At 39.1% G+C, this 15,838-nt stretch overlaps 1 protein-coding gene across 2 annotated transcripts in view; it reads left to right on the top strand.

The window, feature by feature from the left end:
* Positions 1–3,145: 3,145 nt before the first annotated feature.
* fancc (FA complementation group C) overlaps positions 3,146–15,838 on the top strand; it is a 33,093-nt gene continuing 20,400 nt past the window's right edge. Inside the window, exons 1-5 of one of the 2 annotated variants that reach the window (XM_076890946.1) lie at positions 3,146–3,345; positions 5,151–5,241; positions 5,469–5,699; positions 11,063–11,150; positions 11,286–11,380. In XM_076890946.1, coding sequence (XP_076747061.1) covers positions 5,502–5,699; positions 11,063–11,150; positions 11,286–11,380 — 381 coding nt within the window. In that variant the 5' untranslated portion in view covers positions 3,146–3,345; positions 5,151–5,241; positions 5,469–5,501. The remainder of the gene's footprint in view (positions 3,346–5,150; positions 5,242–5,468; positions 5,700–11,062; positions 11,151–11,285; positions 11,381–15,838) is intronic. The other variant, XM_012918029.3, reaches the window with a different exon arrangement.

The raw sequence follows: 15,838 nt of genomic DNA, 5'->3' as shown, positions 1-15,838 counted from the left end.
TATCTTATTTATTTATTTAGTGTCCCAAACTGTGTCTGGATGTTGAAATAAGATCCCACTGGCACAATTGCCCATTTGGCTGTGATCAGGTCTCCGTTCCAAGCACGAAAGCAAACATACACACATGCAAAACGTACACACACCAGCAAATGGATGAATTGCTGCTCCACTGCATGACAACCCGTCTCTTGGCTCTGTAATAATCACAGAGTAGCAGTACAGGAAAAACACACGTGGTTTACACTACATTTCTTCTAGAATCCATATATGTGCCCATTCAAGCATAAGCATCGCAACGCACACCCACAGCCGCATACATAAACGCGTGCACACACAAAAAACATCAGCGTGTGGGTTTCCACTTTGGGCATCAAACCACACTCTCTAAAGTTTTTGCCGTGGTTTTTCTTTCCTTCTCTCGCTAGTTTTTTTGAGTTTTGCCAGGGACCTTGTTCCAAAACCATAGTCTGATGTTTTTACAAGACTTACACACACACACACACGCACGCACACACACACCACAATGCATGTGGAGTGATCAAGCACCGGTTGACCTACATGCTGGCCCAAGCAGGCAACGAGGGTGGAGCTGATGGCAAGCTTCTGGTGGTGGCTTATCATCTGCTTTTTCTGGATGTTAGCAGATCCCAATATTAGAAACACATTTATATACTTAAATGTGTAAGACAGATAGATAGCTACATCTCACAGCCTGTACATACAATTTCAGAATTATTTTAAAGCTATTGAACACACATACTTAAATAAGCGCACACACCTGTAGTCACACACCCACTATAGCTTACACTCATCTGCACAAAACCACAGGCCTGGGCTTTCCTACCACAGAAATTCTGAAGTCTAATGTAGAGCCACTAAACCACTTTAAACATATTCCCAAATCAAACACACTGCATAGCTTTAATAGTGTGCACACATTGCATAGCTTGTACTTGAATATTCAGCATTAAAGGCTTACATTAACCGTTACCGGGCCACACATACGCACAAGTCGTGTTGCAAGGAGTTCAAATACCAACATTTTACTCTTTTTCTAATGTTGGGATCCGTGCTTATGTACACAGACGTACATGCATGAACTCCCACAATGTATTACGTATGTTTAAACAACCGTTTCCTGGTGCAGAGTGCTAGGCTGCTCTGGGTCTGACTGGAGCCTCTGGGTGATTTGTCAGTTTGAGCTATGCAGATTAGAAACCCTTCACAGTTTTGGGTTTGGGTCCCAGAGTGTGTCCCTCTGGGACCCCTGAATTCCTGGCCATGCTACGCACTCTGCTTCACCTTGTGGACCCTTAACCCGAAGAAAATGTGTACACTCAGATGAGAACATAAGGCTATGCATGGAAAAGATGTATATTTTCATCATTAAACAAACGATTAGATTAAACAAATTATGACAAAATGACAGTGTGAAAACACAATAGATCACATGCAATTATAATTTATAACAAGTTGGAAATCACATGGAATTCATTAAGTTAAATCAAACAGCATGACCGCCAGGCTTTGTTTTTCATTTTTCACTTTTTGTTTTTATTGGTCTGTTCCCTTAAATACTATTGTGTCAAGACTTTAGCTTGTGTACTCACATCCTCTTAGTAATCAGTCAGCATCTCATCACTTTGGTCAGGATATAATGTTTAAAATTGCTCTGTAATTGTTCTATAAATAAATAAACAGCACAAGTAAGGCATTATTATGACAATAATCAGAGAACCAACCAAACCATAATGGTGTTATATTATGCAAGACTTTCAAACATTCCTAACATTTTTGCAGCCTCCTCTACTTCTTCAACAGAAGAAAAGGTCCTATTCTTTCTCTGACTACTGGTTCATTGTAAACTACTTACATTAACAAAATATCCAAATAAACCTTTATTTTACTATTTTCTTTACTTCTTCGTGAAGCACTGGTAACTCTTTATGCATACCACTTTAAACCTTCAAATTTCATGGTTGTTCGTTATACTCATACTCCATATCCCCTACAAGCTGCGCGCGTTCGCAATTACGCACTGCTGGCACGGTCTCTGCGCACAGAAAATCTGCTTTGCGCACAAAAAAAATCTAACCTGAATTGAAATTAAAATAAATACGTTAACAATTCTGTTTTCAGTATTAGTAAGTGACTGGTTGCTCCAGTATGGGATCAGAACGATGCCACCTTATCCCATAGTCCAGCCAATAATGCGATTCACATTCACATCTATGCAGCTAATCAACATCATTGACAGGCTATGACAGCGTCCTTATGTGCCAACGCCGGTGTTTTAGCTAGCAAAGCGGCTGATGTGGAGTGAAGCCACGTTAACGACAACGTGTACAACCATTGGAGATGCGATCAGGACAATTGATGGAAAAAGTGTGGACTTTATACCAGTTTTTTGTTGTTGTTGTTCTCCTTTATCTCATAGTGGACAGAAATTATTTGTTGGAGTGGCACAAATAATTTGTGTGGCAAATTTGATGCAGAACACCTGATTGTTCTGTAAATAGTTTGAAATGTTTATTTAAAAAAAACAAAAAACGCCTTGGCTGCATTTTTAGGTAAACAGCTGCAAAAAACTTTGTTTTGAAGAAGTAACTATATAATTAATTGCCCAACATTGGTCATTATATACTGTATTTTGCAGACAGAGAGTTACAGGACTCTCTCCGAGACCACAGACTCATACTCATAATACAAGTCAGAGCTTTATAAAAAAAAAAGAAAAAAAAGAAAAGAAAGTTGTGTTTTCAAAATTGGACTTCATGTTATTTTTACTTCCAATAGTGTTAACATACTGCACAGGTCATGAACAAGATTTTTTTTTTTCATTCTAAGTGGGCTAAAGCAGTTAATTAAAAGAAGTCTAACATAAATGTGAAGGCTGTAATTTGGTTATATTAATAAACCATGTAACTTGGATGGATTCGATGCTGGCGTGACCACAGTGCACACGTCTAATGTTGCTTACAGTGGTCCAAGGGACCGCTCAGGGAGTTTGTGTGTTCGCTCAGACACGTGAAAAATTAGAGGGAACATTGCTCATACTTCAGTCTTTGCAGTGTGCCGAGGCCATTATCAGATAATATTTTAGCGTTCAGCCATATGACTCAATTTCCCACCTGGCAGTGCGGAGAGGAAGTTCGCGGGTGACGTCGAGCCCAGCCAATTGTCTTCTTCCATACGCGGAACCCCGGTTGAAGAGGGAAGTTCAGTTTGTTTTCATCGAGTCACAAATAGCTTTCCTTCTTCTCCGAAGTCATAAAGAATGATTGGATACAGTTGACTTCTGCTCCGTGGAGATTTTAGTCTAATGGCTATACGTCTCATTTACAGGCAAGTCGTAATTTGAAACTACAGGAGCAAATTGACGTGTAACTGTAGAGTGGTTTAGTTAATTAGCGAACAGCTGAAATACCAGGAGTTGCGGGCTACGAAGGAAGAAAATCAGCGCTGGGCTCATGCAGCAGTATGAAACCGATTGGCATAGGAGTTGTAATTCGAAGTTATTCTGTGTGTTAACACTGAAGTGACAATGTTTCAGCATGTGTACCTAAGTGCAGAGCGGCAGAAATACTGACATCATGTGGTGTGGCGTAGTTACTGCATTCAAGCCGTTGAGCTTCTGTGTTTGGAAACTGACAGGTACAGCTCAATTTGGGGGAGTACCTGCCTTTATTTTGTGTTTTACAATAAATTTAATGATTTTGGTGGTTTAATTATTATTATTATTAATAGATCACTTTGGGAAGTAGCGATGTGTTGCTGAAATTAAAATTAGATTAATGGATTGTCAGTACCAAACTCTCTTTGGTTTCCACTTAGTTTTCAGCTGCAAAAAAAGCATGGCCCTTTTGTAGAAATTCTTTGCGAATTACAGATGAATGAAGATGTTTTGCTAGCTAATATATTAAGTATGAGAATGCTTTGTTGCAACCCAACTAATAAGCCTTTTTGCACAGTTGAACATTTTGCAGTTGGTGAGGTGAAAGTAATAGCATATAATTCACATAATTTTCCACTTATTAAGTTACTCCATGGCCCTTGTTGCTTTGTCTACACTGGTTAAAATGAATAAATGCATTACTTTGTTATTCTAAACTCTTTAACAAGACTAATATTGTGACAGCCCTTCTCAGTTATTCCAAGTGTTTTTAAATATGACATACTTGAGCATACAGAAGTAAATTTGCCAGAAGTGATGTTTGACTGATTTGATTATACTGAAATAATGTCAACAATCTCATAATTGGAACAGCAAACGCAGAGTAACCCAAAGTCCACAAGCTTAGTTTAACAAATCTTCAAAGAAAATATTTGACCAGTCACATCTCGTTCCTGCTCCAAAATGTGTTCAGCCAACACCAGAGCTGCTGACGAGTGTGCTTGTGCATGTACATATTTCTTCTGACATGCATTTGGACCAACAACTTTGTGTGACCACAGTTTTTAGCATGTTCCTGTGCACAGGTAGCTGCCTGTGTGATAGAAATTGTGGGTGACATCATTACTTTTAGTTATTAAGCACGTAGTTCTTTTTCAATTCTACTGTACTGAAAAATGGAGCCCCTTAGACACAAGTCAACAAGGGGTGTTTGTTCCTAATTTGGTCTGGGTTTTTTCCTGCCTGAAAATGAGTATTTATATATTCACATCAGCGAGCCATAGGGGCTTTCCAGCAGAGATGATGGCAAGACATTAAACAAATCGTGTGTAACGACGTGATCATAAAACACAACTCTGTGGTGTCCCACGCAGACCCGTCATTATAGCAAAAAACAACAAATACACACACCATTCTCAGCAGGCTATTTACAGACACGAAACACATCCTCACACACACACACCCCACACACGTTTTTTCTCTCCCCGTCTTCATAAAAGGTGAAGAATGTGCTGTTTATTTTTCAGTAGGTTGTCATGAATGTGTGTGCAAGTAGGCCTGATCGCCGAGAGGTTATCATAATCGGATTTGCCTCAATTTATTTTCTGCTTGTTGTAAATTCAGCTTGTTATTGGATTATCCCCCTGTGCCACCTGTGCTACAAAGTTTTGGAACACATATTAAAGAAGAGCACAGCAATAACATTGGCAGATTGAAATTATTAACTGATATATTTGGATTAATGTTTTCAATACAGGGCAGCACGTTGGTGTGGTGGTTAGCACTGTTGCCTCACAGCAAGAAGGTTCTGGTTTCAAAGGAGTTTCCGTGTTCAACACTGTTTACAGGTTAAGTGTCTTGGGTGGCCCAGTTCCACAATACAAAACAGAATTTCTTTAAAACATTTAGAGATTCTGCTAATATGCTTTAAATCATTGCACAAAGTCAAGATCATAAATGTAAAAATAGTATATAAATGAAAGTACCAATAAAAATGATAAAGAACAAATTATAAGATACTCTCTGTGTAATATTTGGATTTTACCTTTTTTTTTGTTTATCTTTCCACTCTTAGCTCCTCAGTAAATTTTCATTGACCAGCAGCCAAATGTCTGAGCAGCAGCCACTGAGCCAGCCCCTGCAAACTGAAGAGCCATTGCTGAATGACCAGGAGATGCAGTTCTGGTTGGACAAAGCAGTGGCATGGGGCCAGGCTGACAGTCCGGACACGCAGAAAGACACCTGCCTACATATGAGCAGACTTAGGGATTTCCTCCACCAGCTTCTTACACAAGTGAACAGCATGGTAAGCACAAAAAGTGTACAGTGGGGCCCATGTAAACTTTGTCAAGCTGCAGGTATAAGCCTGAGGTGTATGTTTCTGACAAATGTGGATGGTCTTGTTCCTACACCAGACTTCTTAGATGCTTGTTCAGTCTGATTTAATGCTCTGTATATTTTAAGAGGTGTGCTTAATGGGCTCCAAACGCCTTATCTGATGAAATAGAACAGAACAATTAATCAGCTAGGTTGAACAGCCAAGCAGCCATCTGAATAACGAAGCGCTAAGTTAGTTTAAAAATCACGCCCCGTATGCGAGTTCACTCCCTTTTAGAGCCAGGGCATGAACATGAGTCCATCGTTAGGAGCCCGCTAACAGAAGCTGCTCTGTGCTGTGGACAGGCTGTGTATGTCTGGCTGGCAGCACTGCGATGTTGAGTTAGTCAGGTAATAGCCGCACTGGGACCTCCAGTGCTAACCTAATGTATCCCAGTATCAGGTTCAGCAAATTTGGGAAGGGGACAGGATGGCCGCTGTGAGATTTCGGTGTTTCTATATGGTCATTTTGCCTCGTTCCAGCTTTTTCTCCTCTCACGGGTTCTTGTGACCCGCTTTTCTTGCAAAAGGAGTCCTCTCATGAGTCATAGTGTCCTTTCAGGATCTAATTTGTGATGCTATGTACTCCATATGTTTTACCGCAACACTTTGATAATAGTCAGAAACAGTCCCATGTCTGCCTGTCTTTCTTCTTCCCTGTTGGTTTTGGGGTTAGCCCCATATTTTTATAGATATTTTTCTCTGTCTTTCTTCTTTTCTGTTAACATTATTCTGGGTATATGTCATGCCGAGGTGTCAGTGTGTGTAGAATGATGGCACGGATTCAAAGAGAGAGAATGGTATAGCTTAATTGGCTTGAAATCCGTTTTACTGGCAGTTGGCTCATAAAAGACCAGCTGAGGATAGCCTGCTTCTTGGCAGCATTTTACATCCCTTGATGACTTAACAACTTTCTTGTGGCTTATGGTCTGAGATGAAAAATACTCCAAGTTATTGTTAATTTCCAGGTTTACACTTGATTAGAACAGTGGAGGATGTTGCCTTGCATAATGGAATAGTTGCATTTTAGGAGGTATGTGTTTTCACTTATCGAGATCTTGGATGAGAAGACCACTGCTGCTGTCATCTCTATCCATCTGGAGCTGCAGCCAGAAGACGGGTTAATTACCTTAACAGCTAGTGTGACTGTATCCATCACTGTGATGTTGCTATTTTGCTCCTACATTTTAGAAAGGATGAATGAGATTAATCAGCTGCTGAGCTGGGATTTGGGTGAATTTTGGAGGGTGCTCAGCTAGCTGCATTCCCCTATTTCTAATCTTTATGCCAAGCCGAATTTTGGCTCTAGCTTCATACAGTATATTCATTGTTTTATTTTATCCCTGAACAAGAAAATAAGCGATCATATTCACCTCAAATGTCAAGTGTTTAAATATGTGCACCTGCTATCTGTTGTACAAGTCCTCTTTTAAACATGCCTGCTACACTACAGATGCATTATTACATCACTCCTCAAAGGAGTTGATCAGAAAATCCTGGACCACTAAAGTAACATGAAGGGAGGATGTTGTTGGGTGTACTTGTAAACACAAGTATGTAATTTATCACAATATAAAATAATAGGTATCATATCTATGATATAGCAGCCACTCAGTGCATTTAGGAATGTAGGCATGGTCAAAGAGATGTGCTGAAGTCCAAACCTAGCAACAGATGTGTGGTGGATATTTTCTTGGCATTGTTATTTTATATATGTTATATATCGTTGCTGACACTGTCCATCCCTTTATGGCCACAATGTACCCATCCTTTGAAGGGTGCTTTCCAGCCTGATTTTAAAAAGCTCAAATCACCTCAACCTGGTTTCTTGAACATGATGATGAGTTTATTGCACTCAAATAGTCTCTACAGTTACAGGATCTCAATTTAATGGAGCACTTTTGGAAACAGGAGACTTTCATTATGAATGTGTAGCCAAAAAATCTGTGTTAATAGCTGTATGCTACCATGTTCAATCTCTGAAACACCTTGCTGAGTCTCATAATGGAGTTCTGAATGCATAAACAGGTTCAATCTGGTTCTAGCAAGGTGAACTTAATAAAGTGCCTGGTGAGTGTATATTTATGTGATCAACATAGCAACTTTGGCATTTATTGTCAAGGCTATTGCGACTGTGGATCAATGATGTCAGGGACAAAAGTGTTACCTCACTTCTCTATAAACTTGTCCCATTGGCTGTTTCGCTTGTACATAATCAGTCACTTCTGTCTGAGATGTCTGTCCCTAATCAAAACAAGACACATGGATGCAAACCCACTTCACAATTAGGGACATGGTTGACAAGGCTTTGATGCTGATTCTTGCTTTGGTAGTCTTAGATAATTACTTTGTTCGCGATGGCTTATTCTTGTGGGAATTCAGTCAGTGCAGTCACAGAGTATGGTGCTGTTTCTATTGTAAATGAGCAATCCTTTTTAGTTGCACCAGCAGCATGCAAAGGCTCATGCATATGCCCACAGACAACATTTGCCATGGGTTGTTGAGCTGATGGTAAGGCTAAGTGTGTGTGTTAGGCATAGTTGGGGTTTTATAGAAACTCTGGCCTATTATCATCATGCTTCCCATTAATGTTGATCTCATCCCCTTGAATGAGTCAACTCGGTCTCCTTGACAGTCTGGTGATCCTTTTAAACGCATCAGCCTGATGCTGCCTCATTTTTTTCCTCCCCCCACCTGCTTTGAAACTTCTGCATTTGTTTTCTGATTGATTCTGGTGGAAAGAGCACTATTGATGCATAATGGCTTCGAAAGAAATGTTCATTTTCTCTTTTTTTTACTGCTTACTGTTCACTGTAAAATAATATGCAGCAGTATTAGTAACTGCTCTTATGTGCTGTTGATTTAAAAAAACAACAACAACAAAAAAACAGGGTGGTGTGTTTTTTAAATGTGCAGATTTATTTTTCTTAAAATACCAAGATAGTTTTTTGTTCCTATTTGTTTTCTTTTGGGTCGTATATCACCAGCTGCTTTTCCCCCCTCCTCACAAAGCATTGCTGTTTGTTGGAAGATTTCAAAGTAGCTCCCTATTAACTTAATTCATTGGAGGCTGCACTCGGCTCTCACTTTCAGACATGGCTGGTTTTTTCATGTTGTTTTGTACACTAAGAAACGTAAACCTTCTTCTTCTTCTTAATAATCCACAGCATGTCTCTTGTCCTGTCTTCCTCCCCTCACCCCAACTGGTCGTGGCATATGGCTGCCCCCGTGAGGCGGCCGTTGTTTTGATTTGGTGCTATAAATACAATTGAATTGAATTCTTGATATCGTAATATCACACTTTTTTAGTCATGTAAACATTTGTACACATTCACACCAGTGTGTGAATGTGTGTGTGAATGAGTGGATGACTGAATGTAGTGTAAAGCTCTTTGGGGTCCTTAGGGACTAAGTAAAGCACTTTACAAGTACAGGCCAGTTACCATTTATTGCGGACAGTGTGATATGGCATAACCCTAGTTGTGGCTGTATCTGATGCACACATTGACCCGGCATGTCCCAGGCATGTTCAATAGGAGACTTTGCTCTACAAGGTTAGTCAATGACTTTAGAATAAACAGATTTTCAACAGCGGATTTCTTTGAACTCTAAAAATAATTCACCAGAGAAAAAGTGATGTAGACCTCACATGCAACAACCTACCGCAAAGTGAACTTGGGCCGGATTTATATCACAAGACAAAACAAAAAAGCGGGTAATTGTTAATTGGACAATTGGAACAATAATCACTTTGTTCCAATTGTCTTTTTTCCTGTAAAAGCTGGAAACTAAAGTCATGCAAAAAACAGAAAGTAGAATTTCTCGAGTGCACCTTGTGTCTACCACCATCTGTACTTCTGTTTGATTGTCTATTGCATTTCCACACACATTTTTACTCAGAGTTTTAGATTTGAACAGAACCCTAGTAAACATCTCTAACTGCCTGTTGATCTGTTTTCCAGATTAATTGTTTGTCATTCAGCTTCTCCAATAAACAAATTATTTCAGCCCTACATGGGAGTGAAGTAAGAGCAATTGTCTTTGATTAGGCAACAGCACGCTGCTTCAATTACATCTGGCATATGTCAGAATCACTGTGTGGGATTTTTCTGCTGTAAAGACTTGCTGTAGAGTTAAATTAGCCCAGAGGTTAAATGTATGATATAGTCTGTTAATATGGGCTGAATAATAAGAAATTTTGCACATGCACGTAAACATGATTCCTGCTCACATGTGCAGACATGCTTGTAAATTTAAGTCATGCGTCATCTCTTTGATCTGTTTTCTGCATGTCGCAGTGCGGGCAATCATGTTGATGTAGTAAACTCATAAAATAATAAGTTAAAACAACAAAAGAAGCGTACACCTGTTTATTTATATGTATTTTCTTTTCCAAATCTAAGCTCAAAGCCTCAGTCTCCAGTTTGAATGAAAATTCTGCCTTTTGCTAGCAAAGGTAAAACTAGAATGAATTAAATTTGTGACAGATATATTTATATTTTGCTAAACTATAAGTTAGGTCTGGATATTGTTAAAGAGCCATTTGTAGAAGTTGTAAAACTAGTTCTGGCCTTAAAAGATAAGTACTGGGACAAGCTCTGCTTTATTATTGTTCATATGAGGGTATCGGCAGTGTTTTTTGATATTCCATTAAATGAAAATGGATAGAAATTAAAGTTATAAGAAGTCAAGTGTAAAAGTCATTCCAGTTCAAAAGCAGCATCTGCTGTTGCTCCAAACATCTCTGGATGTTTTAATTGGCTGTGAGGTGAACTATATCACATGGTCTGTTATTCTGAGCTGGATAAACAAGCACACACATGAGTACTTAAACCCTTACAGGTATCGCACCCTTGACCAGAGCCCTGTTTTGCAATGTGTTCTGTTTTCTGTATCTATCACTGTTGAGTCTATGGAAGGAGTTGTGACCATAACAAAGGAAACAAGGTGATGCGTGAGCAGTATACTGTACAGCTGTTGATGTGTCTGTTACTCAGCTCAGTTCTAATTAGGAAGGATTGTGATTATAAGATTCTTCTAATGTTTAATGTTATGACAAAGTGTTGCTAGGTTAAAAGGATAAATGAAACAGGTGACGAGGTGCAAACATCTGTAATACAGTGAAACAATGAAAAGATATTTCCTTTGTTGTCCTTCTTCCATTTGTGTCATATTTCCATCCTATTAGAAACATATTTCTGCATGTACCTTCCCAGAAGTAAGAGAGTATTGAAAATGAAAAACACGTACAGTATAAAGTCTTTTTTTTCTCTCCCTCTTTCTGCCTCTAAGAGCTCAACAACAGAAACCATGAAGAGGCTGCCCTTCTTAGGCCAGCTTTTGGGTCAGCTGTGCTGGAATCCTTATGTCACCGTGTGTGGTGAGTGGAGCTTCTGGACAACTTTCACTCAATCGCTAGTGGGTTTCACAGCCCCAAAACAGATAAAAGTAATAATGATGGTAATCATTCTCGCATGGTGTATAATGCGTTATGTGGTGGTGTATTTTTTTGCAGATACAAGCAGAGGGCTGCTGCTTGGGTGTCTTTGGGGACTGTACTCAGAGCGTCCAAGCAATGCTGTGGAGAAAAAAGCCAACCAGTGGATACGGGTACGCACTTAGCATTTTAAATCTTTATCAGTGGCTCATTCAGGTTACTAATAAAAGTTGGTCTGACTTTTGATATATTTTGAAGATGGTCACAGTTTTGTATATGGCTCAGTGCTTTTTTTCAGTATATCTGTGACTGTTTATGTCATATAAGTTTAGTGATTACCAGTGATAATTGCAGCATATTCACTAAGACCTGGTGACCTGATATATTTTATTGTGAGAATGTCAGAAAAAGACACAAAATATATTACACAAAGGGGAACAAAGATGGTTTCACTTGAATATGCAGTGAAGATGTAATTCGTGTCTGAAGCCAAAATTCTCAAGTTCACTTCACAAGTTGACTTAATATAGAAACTTGTGGCATGTACTATATGTGTTATAGTTCTACTGTGAGTAGATATCTATCACAAAAAAGGAATCCTGGAAAAAATAGAGGCGAAAGGAACTATAAAATTCTGATATTGTACTAGTTGTTTTTATGCCTTTATAACATTTAGGCATTTTCCTTCCTATTGCCATCATATTAAAACCTGGTGTGTTTGCTATTCATGTTCTAATTCGTTCTGGACCGAGTTGACATACAGATTATTTGGCTGTTACAGATCATTCTTTTAGCAAATACTCATAAAAGAATCTCTCTTTGACTGCCTTCGGGCTGCTGAAGAGATTTTCAGTCTAATATACTTTTAATAGGAGTTTGATGGCCAGCTCTCTCTTTCCTCTCCAATTGGACATGGATGATGAATGTCGTAGATTGGATCTCTGTTTGCCTAAGCTTTTGTGCCCCAAACTGTAAAACATATTTTGAAAGCAAATCAAAATGGACTGTTTTACTGCCTCTTGTCACCAGAGGAGGATCAGCCTTCATATTATAGTTAGCGGATCCTGTTAACTGTGTGTTCTCAGGGCGCACATACAAAGGAGGGAACGGGAACAGAGGGAAGAAAAGATTCTGTGGTGTTCAACTTTGAGAGGGTTCACACAGATGGCTTATGATAAACAATGTGGAACATTCACATTTTTGCCAGATTATCTGTGTGTTAGTATTACTTGGATTAATTTCTCATCTAATAAAACATCCTTTTAATTGGAACAGTGTCTTGGAAGTAAACTTTAAATTTTGCCAGAGGGTCTTTGACCTGCAAGAGGAGAAGCAGAGTGCATGTGTGCATTGTGGTTGTGTACATAGGTGTACGTGAACTATACTAAGATATGAAGATTAATATTACTTTCTCAAATAACAATAAGACTCGTTTATGATTAGATAGGAGAGATGACCTGTCCTGGGTGTAGCTCACCTCTAGCCTGATGACAGCTGGAGTAGGCCCCAGCTCCCTCATGACTTTGAGCCAGTTTAGATAAGGGGTTAATAAAAATGGATAGATGGTGAAGATATAACCGCTCAGTTACAGTTACAACAGTTGTAACTTAAAGAATGAACTGGTGCCGTCTACACGAACAGCTAGAAAAACCTATTTATTTATTCATTTATTTACTATCACCCTATCACACATGCATATGTCAGTGTATTGTGCATTGTAAAAAAATCAGATTACACTGGAGGAGTGGAGGACAGAAAGTGGCAGGCCTAAAAAACTTTCTGTAGCAGATGAACAGTATCTAAAAAGTCATGTTTTTAAGAAAGGTGAAAAAACTCAGCTAGCAAAGACCTGACACAAAGGACCCCAACTGAAGAGTGTTAGTGGATGGCTGGCTGTCAAGAAGCCATTCTTGAGGTAGTTGAAATCATTGTCATTATGTACGAAGGAGGTCAGGAGAGAGGTTCAGTGGTTTACAGCCATCTGTAAAACATGGTGGAGGCTTTTCCTAGTAAAGTAATATAAATTAGGGGTGGCTACAGATTTTTTCCCATACTGTAAATAAAACCATAAATTAATCTAGAGACAACTTGGTTAGTTTTTCCAGTTTTTCCATTGTATTTTCAAAGTAATGTAATGCTTGTTCATGATGGTTTGGTAGTAGCTGCACTGACAGCCAGTGCTGGGTTCACTGAGGTCATTTCTAGAAAAATGGTTCACATGTATTGTGTACTGTGTAGCACTTGAAAGTACAATAACATAACATAACCACCTCTGTAGCTGCTCCTCATTGTCCTTCTCTTGTCTTCAAAAGGAGCTTCCATTTACCGCAAAAGACGGGAATAACGGGAAGAACAAAAAAACCTTTTCACCGCAACTCGGCCCATCTGGGAGAACAGGGCAGATGTATGGTTTTAGGCCAGAGATGGTCTGTCTCCGTGTCTCTCCCCGTGTCTGTGTTGTGTTGGGCTGACTGTCCTGGAATGCAGAAAGCAGCCTGTTTTCTGTTAGCCCTGTCTGATCTTGCTCCCCAACATTGTTTTCTTGCTGCCTCTGTAATAAGCTGAGTTTCTGATGCTAAGTGGCACCTAATTTTTTTTTTTTTAAATTTAATTATTTTTTGTGCATGTTTGTGCATGCACATTTGAGTATTTGCACTAATATGTGTGTTTTGCCTGCCTGCTACTGTGTGTAATGTTAGTAGCCATATATTTCTATTTTTATTATTAAAAAAATGATAGTACTTAAGAGTACTCAGCCTTTTCTCCCATGTGTCTTTGCCTCACCCCTCCCTGTCTGCCTCTTTTCCCCACATCTGAGTGTTCTGACTGGGTTTGAAGAATTCCTGTTATAGCTGTAGGCTATGTCAGATAGTCATTAACTCAATTGGTCTGTTTCTCGACATCCTGTACTTGCAGAGAGACCACACAGTGCTGCACTACCATGGCATGAGCTTTGAGGAGATGACAGATAAGCAGAGCATGAGAGTATAATATTAGAGGGACAGAAGATGAACCGTTTGATATCTTAATCTTTGATGTCTATCTTTAGTGACTCAAACAGAGTGAACCACAGCTTGGCCCTGGAGCCACAGTGGCTACTTCACTTTTAAAACATATTTCTTATTATTGGCTAACACTGGCTCCTTTTATGTGTTTTTATTTGAAGATGAAAGTAGCTTTGTCTCCATTTATCTGATTCTTTTTGGGTGTCATTGCCCGATTGACTGAGATTCTCTTTTCCATTTCTTCCTTTTATTTATGAGGAAGAGTTTTTCATCGTTTCATCGCTTGTTTGTTTTCTACTTGATACACAAACAACATATCTAAGCGTTAAAGACTGTGACTTTTAAATGGCCACCAACAGACGCATGCATTCTCATGTCAGAATTAATAATTATAGAATTAATAGAAATAACTATGAGTAGGGCTTGCAAGAATACTGGGCATGTAAAATGAATATGCACCTGACACTTTATTAGGTACACCCATTCAGCTACTTATTAACAGAAATATCTCGTCAGTTAATCACATATCAACTCAATTGCTTTAGGCATGTAGACCACCTGCTGAAGTTCAAACTCAGTGTCAGAAAAGGGAAGAAAGGTTGATTTAAAGCCTCTTTTCCATTAGTACCTACTTGGTTTGACCAATTTTCTATTATAATCGAGTACCACCTAATGTACGTTGTCGTTGTCATAGCAGTGCTGCATAGCATGGCAATCGGTGGCATGCAGTGTGACAACGTTTTTTTAGTGCCTGCTCGCATCGCTTGGAACAACAGCCGAGCAGGTAACCTAATGGAAAACCCTGGAAACCTTGGCGATCCATGGTGAGTCAATCAGAGGAGTTACTAATGGAAATGGGGCTCTTGAAGTCGGATGGGCTGGTTTGAGTATTTCAGACACTGCTAATCATCTGGGACTTCCCTGCACAACCATCTGTAGGGTTTAGAGAAAATGTTTATTTAAAAAAAAAAAAAAACTATACAAAAAACTAGGGACAAGTATCTTGTTGATGTCAGAGGAAAATAACCAGACTGCTTCAATCCAGTAGGAAGGCAACAGCAACTCACCACTCAACATTTCTTATAACCAATGTGGGCAGAAGAGCATCTCTAAACGCACAGCACATCAAACCTTGAAGCAGATTAGCTACAGCAGCAGAAGACCGCACCGGGTGCCACTCCTTTTAGCTAAGAGCAAGAAACGCAGGCTACAGTTCACACTGGCTTATCAAAACCGAACAGCAGAAGATTGGAAAAACATTGCCTGGTCTGATGAGTCTCAATTTTTGTTTAGAAATTCTCCCAAACTCAGTCCAATAAAGCACATTTGGGATGAAGCGGAAGGGTGGGTGGATTTATAATTACAATTAATTACCAAAAGCACTTTGTCATACTTTTCCCTTAAAGTCAAAAGTTAAAATTTAGAATAAAGGAATATAATTAATGTTATTTTGTCTACTTGCTAACGATTTTGTTTTTCTTTTCCTATCATAGCATAAATCATGACCAATGTGTCAACAAAAGGGAAGCTCAGTCTAAAAAAGAAGCAGTGCATTGAAAAGAATCAAAAAGCTAAAACTATATCATAAAAGTTGCTGAATTTAAAAGGGGTGTTTCTTGTAAAACT

The sequence above is a fragment of the Maylandia zebra genome, linkage group LG12 (assembly GCF_041146795.1).
Source record: "Maylandia zebra isolate NMK-2024a linkage group LG12, Mzebra_GT3a, whole genome shotgun sequence".
Classification (NCBI taxonomy): domain Eukaryota; kingdom Metazoa; phylum Chordata; class Actinopteri; order Cichliformes; family Cichlidae; genus Maylandia; species Maylandia zebra.
The sequence above is the reverse complement of the archived record's forward strand: the minus strand, read 5'-3'. Positions and strand labels throughout refer to the sequence as shown.